Below are 10,662 nucleotides of genomic sequence, written 5' to 3'. Positions count from 1 at the left end.
TTTGATTGGGCCATTTTCACGGCAATCTGGATGTCGCTCAGTGCCTTAAAAGAGAAAATGCAAACATCAGACACGATTATGAATCGGTAGGTATGGTGAAAAACACAAATGAGGCGGAGCAGGCTGAGAAATGTAAATATTTTACCTCCAGCAGAGCAATTTCTTTCTTCAGATCTTCTTCGGTGTTAATCATTGGGGGAGTTTTTAACCTGAAAATGTATTTTCTCTTTGTTAAAAACAGCAGCAAGACAGACAAAACGTTTTTCTTACAGGGTTTTTATTTCATACTTCTTACCCAAAATCATGCGGGATGCGGGTATAGAACTGGTTACAGGCTTCCAGCAGATCCTGACGGCTGCCCTTCCTCTTCAGACACGACTCGATCTTCTTCAGGGCTGCATATCCTGCCCGGATCTGCTCTGTGGTCAGCTTTCCTGCAGGTGGAAATATCAACCGGTTAATAACCCGTTCCAGTGTGGTTCTACTTTGATTCGTCGTTTTCAAGCGTGACCGACCAAGAGGAGCTTTTTTGATGTCGAACTTCATCTCCAGCACGCACTCCTCCATTGCTTTGATGTCACAGATGAGTTCGAGGAGAGACCGAACGGCCGGATCCAGCTTGGAGGGCTGCTTGTTAGGAGGACAGTCCACTGTGGTCATGTTCTCCACCTGGAAGACAACAAAGCCAGTTACTTTCTGCAGTTCAGACTAGGGTTGCACAAGAAATCTAAGATTTACCGTCCCTACAATATCAGGGACTGCAATATGCACATCGCGAAGAATCCCCAGGAGAGCAACAAATGTTAGCTACTTATTTAAGCATCCTGCATTCAGGCTCTCAGTGCCCCTAATATGTTTGGCAACATAAAAGGTTTGAGAAGGTTTTAAGGCAGTAAAGTTGATCAAACCATCACAAATTGGACAAAGTGAGTATTTTCATTAAAACCTTGTGTTTGAGATGGAAATCATTTTGTTTTTTTATCAGCTTAACAGACTCATTATCTGGAGTCTGTATTTGCTATGATCCTAAAGCAGAAAGACATCAACACTTACATTTTTTCTCTATTCATTGCAAGTTATGATGTTATCTTAACTAGGGCTATACGATTTTGGAAAATATTATAATTGCGATTTTTTTTTATATTAATATTGCAATTTAATGGGACTCTTTGCTGAAGTCCACTTGTTTTCTTGCTTTGTAACCTTTTTTATTTTGGATTTTCCGGATTTTCCTGGATGACAGAGAATCTTCCCCGGACACCAAACGCACCTTTTCATTCGCGCTGTAGTCCATCAACACCATGTCATATTTTCCCGGCTCTTTCTCGAAGAATTCCCTGGAATCCCAGTCGTTGTCCGTCTTGTCCATGAACCTGCAGCGACATTTCAAAGGTTTACTCAAAACTGTATTTCCCAAAAGTTCCTGGGAAACTTGACCATTTCATTCGGATAATCTCACTTTTGCGTGAAGATGTTTTTGGCCTTGTTCAGGTCTCCCCCGCAGGGTGTGAGTTTGCTCTGACCCACTTTACCCACTGTGGAAGCACCAGAAATGAAAGCGGTCACATTAAGGAGTTTTTTTTTGGTTGGTTTTATTTACAGAAGAAGTTTTTTTCCTTTGGCCCACTGGGTGAACAGAGAACTCACCTCTACCCCACCTCATCCAGACGCTGTAAACCTTGGCGCTGTCGTCCTCCAGCAGCTGGATCAGGTAGTATTTATTGTTGTTAAACTGAAGATTAGTCTGCAAGGTGACACAGGCAACAGCAACAGTAAGGATAACTATAAAAATAATAAAAATAAACAGTAAAATCAAAGGGTTTAATTTTTTTTAACTCGTTTTCTAAACTTCTAGGTGTTCTTTTGACCAAGAACTAGTTAAAACACAGAAAGAACAAGGTATCTGTGAAGCTGCAGACAAACACATTTTGGTTTAGCTTTTAATTTCTTAACAAGAAGAAATCCACCGTCTTCTTGGCTTCCTGTTCTGAACAGATCTGGCAACCAGATAAGGAATTTATTTCATTCTAAGGACGAAAACAAATAGAGGTTAACAAGTGTTTTTTTTTTTTTTTTTTTTTTTTACCTGGTTCAGCATCACATCGTACACATCATCCTGTTCACTGTAAACATGAGCCTGAAACAAAGATTAGGATAAACGCTTTAATATGGGCACAGATACGGCAACAGTTTCGAACTTGAGGCAAACCTACATCTAAACGGGAGCGTCTCTAAAGTGTTTCGAGTTTAAATCAATGATGATGCGGCTGTTTGGGTTATTATATATTGACGTATTCAGCTAAGACGCTTTACTGTAAAGAACAGAGCCATCCTGGATCTAACCATTAATTTAATGGTTAAAGGGCTTTGTTGCATTTAGAATTGACCTTTAATTTAGGCTCCGCCTTTTCCTCCACCTGGATCACAGCTTCTTCCCTGGGCTTTCTGTTTGGCTTTCACCATCCGGTACCAAATGTTCTTCCATGTCTTGCGTCAAACAGACTCGCCTTTAGCAAAGGCAACAGCAATCTCTCTGTGTTCCCTCAATTATGGATCATATGGATGATGGTAAAGGAGAATTTGCTCCTTCCAAATCCTCCATTTTGAGTTAAATTTTGTGCACAGTCTGTGCCAAAGTACAAACATTCAGAGATGTTCCTGCGGTGCGTCACTGTTCAATCTATCGAGTATAAATCTAGCTTTACACGATCCTGTTGTGACTGTTACCTTATATACATCAATTAAATTAAATATATATCTTTTGCATCCACATGAGAAGTTTTTAAAACAGCCACCAAGGATTTGTCTAGAAGATTTATTTCATTAGATGACAGATTCCTGACATCCTACATTTGGTCGAGCACATTTTTCCTACTTGTTCACAGAAATTCATAAAAACTGTCAATGAGGTGCGTTTCATTCAGGGGTCGAACCAGTCAGGACTTTAACATGTCGTGTAAACACAGGCGACGCACCTTTCCAAGTTTCTCTTTGCATTCTGGGTCAACTGGAGCTTTTCCCTTCATCACCACCGTCCTCACCACCTCTGCTCAGCAAACACAGCAGACATTCCTTTAAATGAAGCAAACTGAGGCTGTTTTTTAATACAGGAGCAAAGCTCATAAGCAGGAGTTTAGCTCCTGTATTTTCCTGCTTATGAGAGGAAGCTATATAATAGTTTGTGATCTTTTTAATGCACCGTCTCTAATTCCACAGGTAAAGATGACATTTTTAATATACAGTGCTCAAAAAACTAAAATAAAAGGGAACACCTAAACAACACAATGTAACTCCAAGTCAGTCACACGTCTGTGAAATTAAACTGTTTATTTAAGAAGCAACACTGACAATCAGTTTTACTGCTGTTGTGCAAATGGAATAAACAACAGGTGGAAACTAGAGGGATTAGCAAGACCCCCCAATAAAGCAGTGGTTCTGCAGGTGGTGACCACAGACCACTTCTCAGTTTCTCTGCTTTCTGTCTGATGTTTTAGTCTCTTCTGAATGCTGGTGGTGCTTTGACTCTAGTGGTAGCATGAGACGGAGTCTACAACCCACACAAGTGGCTCAGGTAGTGCAGCTCATCCAGGATGGCACATCCTGTAGAAAGAAGGTTTGCCGTTTCTGTCAGCGTAGCGTCCAGAGCATGGAGGCGCTACCAGGAGACAGGCCAGTAGATCAGGAGACGTGGAGGAGGGAAACAACCCTGCAGCAGGACCGCTACCTCTGCCTTTGTGGAAGGAGGAACAGGAGGAGCAACATGACCTCCAGCAGGCCACAGATGTGCATGAGTCTGCTCAAACGATCAGAAACAGACTCCATGATGATGGTATGAGGGCCCGACGTCCACAGGTGGGGGATATGCTTACAGCACAACATCGTGCAGGACGTTTGGAATTTTCCAGAGAACACCAAGATTGGCAAATTCTCCACTGGCGCCCTGAGCTCTTCACAAATGAAAGCAGGTTCACACTGAGCACATGACAGACGTGACAGAGTCTGGAGACGCCGTGGAGAACGTTCTGCTGCTGCAACATCCTCCAGCATGACCCTCCATGTGCTCCCCAGAGGTGGTCTGACTGCCATGAGGTACAGAGGTGAGATCCTCAGACACCATATGCTGGTGCGGTTCGCTCTGGGTTCCTCCTAATGCAACACAATGCTAGACCTCATGTGTCTGGAGTGTGTTTTCCGAAGGCATTGATGCTATGAACCGACCCACTCGTTCCTCAGACCTGAATCCAGCTGAGAACATCTGGGGCATCATGTCTCGCTCCATCCACCAACACCACATTGCACCACAGACTGTCCAGGAGTTGGTGGATTCGTTATTCCAGGTCTGGGAGGAGATCCCTCAGGAACCATCCACCACCTCACCAGGAGCTGCCCAGCTGTTGTAGGGAGTCTGGTGTCTGGTAGTAGTAGGGTCTGTCTCGTTACCATTTTCTCTGTATTTCTGACCTGTTCTTGTGATGCATATTTTGAATCCTACTATTTTGTTCTATATGTTTTGAATGGGATGTCTGATGTTTGAAAATCAATAAAAACAATTTGATTATTAGTTTGACTTGTTTTAAGGACATTACATCACAGTTGGATCCGCCTGTAGTGTGTTTTCCACTTTAATTTTGAGTGTGGCTCCAAATCCAGACCCCGACAGTTAATAAATTAGATTTCTATTAATCATTTTTGTGTGATTTTGTTGTCTGCACATTCAACTATGTAAAGAACAAAGTATTTAATAACAATATTCCACTCAATGAGATCTAGGATGTTACTTTTGTGTTCCCTTTGTTTTTGGAGCAGTGTATTTTTCATGTTAAACGTAATCATCTTACCAGTTTTTGGCTCTTCTTTGGGTATTTCTTTGGTTTTTGTTGCACTCTTGCCTTGTCCTTTTCTTCTCTTGGTTGTTGGCGGCTCCACCGTCTCCTCCTCTTCCTCTTTAACTTGAACTGGATCTCCATTTTGAGTCACCTCGCCATCGGCTCCGTTCAAACTTTCTTGATTCAAGAAGAGAACGAAGAAGACTTTGATTCAACACGCATACAGCTGCATGGATACCTGGTTTATGTAGATGTTACATAATCTACAATGAAGATACATTTTAAAAAGAGAGTTTGGTTCGTTTGGGGTCAATGCATCCTTTAAAAAAAATTAAACATGAATACAGCCCAGCTTGACCTGGTTGTGAACAATATCAAGATTATGGCAGAGAAATGTTGCTCCAGGGTCTTTTCATCTTTTTTATAAGATGAATTTTAGTTTTAACTAGGACTGTAAAAGGATACAAATGAATTCAGTTTATAAATATAAAATAATTAGTTTCTCCCAGCTCCATGACATTAGAGTCAAGGCGGTTTTGATCAAAATGATGGATCCCAGTTAACCAAATTCCCCCGTTTGTGATAAAAGAAGGTTACACACCTGGTTTTACTGTCTGTAAGCGAATCTCTCTCTTGAACTTCGTAGCAGGATTGATCTGAACCATTTTCTTCAGATCGACTTTATACTTCCTCCCTTCGCCCAGAGTCAGGGTGACTGATGCCCTCCCCAGAGAGGAAGCAGAATCCAGCTTGGTGCAGGCCTCGTCGGGGTACGGCTCCCACTGTCCGTCGTCCCCTCTCCACTGCCACACTGAGCACAAACACAGCCACAAGAGCTTGATTCTAATGTTATTGCAATTTATTTGACTGATATAAAAATCGAAACGGCATTCAGCTAAAACCAAACAAGAAAAAAATATATATTGCACAACAGTGTAATGCACAATGATTATCAAAAGTGATAAGGTATCCATACAGCTCACTAAATAAGTTTTTTTTTTTTTTTTAACACACATTGTACACATTTCATGACAAAATGCATACAAGTAGACACTGGAATAAGGAGTGAACTCTGGAAATATATATATATATTTTTTTTTCAATTCATTTGTCCTCTTCCATACTTCTTAAGAATCAATTAAAATCAAATTCCATCTCTCCATCAGTATGAACCGTATCATATCCTTGCTGCTGACTGTGCTTTTTTGTTAGCTGTGACTCTTTGCAGGTGTTCTTGGTCACCTTTCCCTGGTTTCCCCGTTTTAGCCATAGGTGGATTCTTTTGTAGCAGCTGGTTGTGGAACTCTACATTTTTTGTCTCAATGTCTCTGTCCGTTTCTTCTTGCTCTTACTCTGTCCTTGTTATCCCTCTACTCCCGCCATTTTGGCATCGGTTTGTACCTCATTTTAAATAATAAACGGGCTAAAGATTATTTTATCTTGCATTCAGTTCTGGTGCCTTCTTGTTCTTACCTCTGTTACACCCAAATGTAGAACAGAGTTCAGAATAGAGTAGAAATAGCTTTATTGTTCCTTCCAGGAAATCAGGAATGATACCGGCAAAAACACTTATTTTCAATTCTGACCTTTTTCTCGATTCCATCTCCACAGCTCTCAATTCTTCCCCACTTCCTCACCTTAAAGCCCCTTTCTTTCCTTTAAGTAAAGCTTTTATGTCAGGATTTATCTAGGGCTTGTTGTTGGAGAAAGGCCTGACTTTGATGAGGGCCACATTACAGTCCACACAGAAACCGATATACTCCATGATGGGTTCAGTTTTCATTTTTTACTTTCAGAACTTTCTTGGGGGGGGGGGGGGGGGGGAAAATATACAAACAAGTAAACGGAAAGCTGCATACAGTGATTCTTGATAAACAGCAGCCAATGATAATTTCCTTAAAATTAAAAGCTTCAATTTCTTTAAGGTTGAAATAAACTAATTTCACAAATAAATAAATAAAAAGAAAAAAAACAAAACAAAACAAAAAAAAAAAAACACGATTTATGACGATATAACCAACTTCCGGTGTGGACTTCCGGTATTGATTTGAAAGATGGCGGCGTCCCGGGATTGCAGGACGCATCCTTTCTGTAGGCTCGCTGATTATTCACTTGCAAACCATCTTACATTCCCCGTGAGCTAAATATTCACTCGCAAAGCTTCTTACATTCCAATGATGATGGATTGAAAGGTCTATGCCGGTTTTTCCCCACCTCCATCTCACGGAGGATTAGCCAGCCGACCGACTGCGGTGGTAGAAGCGGGTAGAGGAACCGACCCTCGGTGTAAACAATGAACACGTGTGTCCCTCCCCGGTCACCGAATAAACAAAAGCTGACCACAATACGGTTAGCTCCATGTTGTTAACTCAATAGCGTAAAAAGACAGAGACAAACTACCATTAGTAGGTTTAAAACAAACCTATAAAGGATACATCACTCTCACAGCGACCAGCTTTGCGCGCAAATATACATAAACACATAGGGACATTTTAACAGTAAAAAAGACTACAGGGAAAAGCTGATAAAGCTGTCCAATTTAGCATTAGTTTAAACAAACTGCACCTCCTATATCGTGTTTAGAACATTACAGGGTTAACATCCTTCTTAGCATCAACAGGATTAGCCAATTTCAGCCACATTTCCACCCAGTGACCGACTCTACTTGTTCAATGTAAAAGTGAATAATAGGATTGTGTCACAGAGATCGTGACTGCAGATATTTAATATTATATTAACTTGCAGATGGACACAGAGAGGCTAACCACTAACAGCCGCATTCCTTCCTAAAAACAAACACCAACCCGTCTTTGTCTGGGCCTCCTCGTTTTCTACGGCGGCCTGGCCTTGATTTCTTGAAGCCCTGGTTCTCCTCATGGTGTTCTGTGCAGGTTCCGACCCAAATAACGTAGAAAACAAACAGCAGAAAATATAGGAAGCTCAGAGGCAACTTCTCCTCCTCTTCTTGTGGAGTTTGGCGGTTTAGCCAAAGAAACCAAGAGTTGCTCGCTACCGCCACCAGGTGGTATGGAGTGGAGTTAGTCACAATTTAACTTCCCGAGGCCTACTGTTATCCATAAACTGTATTATCAAATTCTATAAATCAATCTGGTTTTCTTAAAGAATCGGATAATAATTTGTATGTTTGCTCCCTAAACCCCTTTGCAATGTGTCTATCATATAAAATGTTTCATTAATTCTATCAAATTCTTTCCTCATGATTCTTCTTTCTTGTATTCACCTTTCCTGTACTATGCTTTTTAAGTTTTAAAACGTGTACAGTGAATTCCTGTGTCCAATTCTTTATCTTGTAACTAATCTGTCCTCATTTTTGCCACGTATTTAAGTTATTTCTATTACTGTCTTTTTGATTCTAAAACCAGCTTTCTTTCCCTTCTCCATCCCAATGTTTCTGCCATTCTTTCTTCAACCTTTGTTTGATGATACTTCTTGCCTCTGATTTATTAATATAAACTGTAAAGTTACCATGATTTTGATATTTTGAGCTGGTATCCTTAAAAATACCACTGTTAAACCCATCCTTTGTATTCTAAATAAATTGTATAATATTTCAAATAAAATGTTAGGCCTCTTGTCTGAATGACTTAAACATAATATTACACAACTTGAATCTGAACAAATCATTGTTTTTAATGGTTTTGCATCTTCTATCCATCACTCTGCTAATATAATTGCAAACATTTCTCCTGTACACACAGAATCCATTCATGATTCACTTTCCTATTTTTAATTGGAATTCTGGTACCACAAAAACTATTCCTATTCTTTTTTTGGTGCATCTATATAAATTTGAACATACTGACAATGGGTTTTTATAAAGCTATGTATTATATTTGAGTCTAAATTGTGTTTCTTATCCTGTTTCTCTTCCATTAATGCTATGTCTACTATTGCTTCCAAAGGTGGCATCACTGCTGGAGATAATTTTGAACTTATTATAAAATGATGTATTTGAAATTCTTCTGTTAATGTACTTAATAACCCACCCAAAACTTCAAGTCGCTGCATAGATTCATGTCATTCACGTGATCCAGGGAATTGCCTTATAAATTTAACTAGTAATTTATTGCCAATTGTGTTCTTTAATCTTACTCCATTTCCACTTGTTGGAGCGGTTCTAACTGTTGCTGTATAAAGTCTCAATGCCTGATGTTATATATGAGATACAATATGTGCACAAAATACTAATTTGTTACCATGAAATATGAATTTATTCCCACAAAATACTGATTTAATAATAAAGTATTTAACGGCAGATAGGCACCAGCAACCCCCGCAACCCCATGAGGGATTAAGCGGGTCAGAAAATGGATGGATGGATGGATGGATGGTTGGATGGATGGATGGAATTTGACACCTGCCTAATTATCTGAATGTGGGACACATTGAGAACATTTTTAGTTTAGTTTTATTGAAAGGATCCCCATTAGCTACAACTATGCTGCAGCTATTCTTCCTGGGGTCCTGAAAAAAATATATACATTAAAAACAAAACAAAGAATACAACAAATAATTGAAAGAAAAAGAAAATACACAAACACATATACAAATAAATATACAACATATACACATCTTGACAAGAACAAGACATTCCACCTTGGACGTCACATGCGCTAATACTTAAAAATATAAAATAACCACCAAAAATAAGTTGTCTACTTTGTGGGAAAAAAATTATATTTCGTGGAAACGAATTAGTATGTTGTGCGCTTGCCGTATGTCTTTCTCTTCCCCGGGTCAGTTCTCAGGCACCGTAATTTTGGCAAGTCAGACACACACATTTATGAAAATTTTAAGGTGTTTAAGATGCAAAGGATATTTATAAAACCTGACGTTTTTATCATTTGAAATATAATAACTTTACATAAAATAAACAAAAACATCTCCAAAAGGATTCCCAAAAGGAGCGGTGGCCTAGTGAGGTCAGAGAGCGCTTGGAGAGGCCTAACAGGTTAGCTGAGAGACCTGACTATCACTGGTGAGTCCTGCTGGCCAAAACTGAAGGTCTTTCTTGACTTGTCTATGCCAGTTCTGCCCTTAAAGTCCCAAACAGCCTTTGCACTAAAATTGATTGAATACTCTATGATTTCGTTTGGAAAAAAAAGCCCCATCTTATTAAGAAGAATGTTATGATCAATAAACTAAGTTCAAGTGGATTTAAAGAATTTGCTATCGTCTTCGATGGCAAATTCCTGCAGGTTTAAAATTTCTTATATCAACATCAGTTGGCACCATGGTCCAGCGTCCCAGATTTCCAGAATTATATATTGGTAATTCAGATCCATTCCTTAGTATTAAAACTGGAAATAAGCATATAAGAGAAATAACCCAGAGGAATACTGTTCGCAAACCTGTCTCAATCTTTTTTTGGAACAATCTTTATTCAGATATCAATTAGGAACAAACATGGTTGTTGCCAAGAACTCTTTTTTGTATGAAATAAAGTACGGGAAGTTTCCCTTAAAATTTTACACAGGTGTTATCGTGTAAATTCAGTGTTGAACAAATATATTCCAAATACTGATCCTCTTTGTTCCTTCTGTCACATCGAACAAGAACCACTGACCCACCTTTTTTGGGAATGCTCTTTTAGCAAAATTGTTTGGTGTGACTTCAATCATTTTGTCAACAAGAAATGTAATATACTTATTCCATTGAATGTTAAACATGTTTTCTTTGGTATTTCCAATAACAGTATGTCTGGGAAAGATTATATTATACATTTTCTTATTCTGTTAGCTAAATTTCACATACATATTTGTAAATTTGCTAAAAAAACAACAACCAACCTCACTGTTTTTAGAGCTTATGTAAG

At 39.3% G+C, this 10,662-nt stretch overlaps 1 protein-coding gene across 1 annotated transcript in view; it reads right to left on the bottom strand.

The window, feature by feature from the left end:
• parp2 (poly (ADP-ribose) polymerase 2) overlaps positions 1 to 7,825 on the bottom strand; it is a 13,203-nt gene extending 5,378 nt beyond the window's left edge. The window contains exons 1-12 of the mRNA XM_012855803.3: positions 7,631 to 7,825; positions 5,428 to 5,637; positions 4,839 to 5,003; positions 2,976 to 3,046; positions 2,087 to 2,137; positions 1,648 to 1,744; positions 1,460 to 1,535; positions 1,271 to 1,373; positions 516 to 669; positions 296 to 434; positions 146 to 209; positions 1 to 44 (exon numbers count right to left, since the gene is read on the bottom strand). The exon at positions 1 to 44 is cut by the window's left edge and continues 91 nt beyond it. Coding sequence (XP_012711257.2) covers positions 1 to 44; positions 146 to 209; positions 296 to 434; positions 516 to 669; positions 1,271 to 1,373; positions 1,460 to 1,535; positions 1,648 to 1,744; positions 2,087 to 2,137; positions 2,976 to 3,046; positions 4,839 to 5,003; positions 5,428 to 5,637; positions 7,631 to 7,703 — 1,247 coding nt within the window. The 5' untranslated portion in view covers positions 7,704 to 7,825. The remainder of the gene's footprint in view (positions 45 to 145; positions 210 to 295; positions 435 to 515; positions 670 to 1,270; positions 1,374 to 1,459; positions 1,536 to 1,647; positions 1,745 to 2,086; positions 2,138 to 2,975; positions 3,047 to 4,838; positions 5,004 to 5,427; positions 5,638 to 7,630) is intronic.
• Positions 7,826 to 10,662: the final 2,837 nt, after the last annotated feature.

The sequence above is a fragment of the Fundulus heteroclitus genome, chromosome 6 (genome assembly GCF_011125445.2).
Source record: "Fundulus heteroclitus isolate FHET01 chromosome 6, MU-UCD_Fhet_4.1, whole genome shotgun sequence".
Taxonomy (NCBI): Eukaryota; Metazoa; Chordata; class Actinopteri; order Cyprinodontiformes; family Fundulidae; genus Fundulus; species Fundulus heteroclitus.
This window is presented reverse-complemented; position numbering and strand designations above follow the sequence as displayed.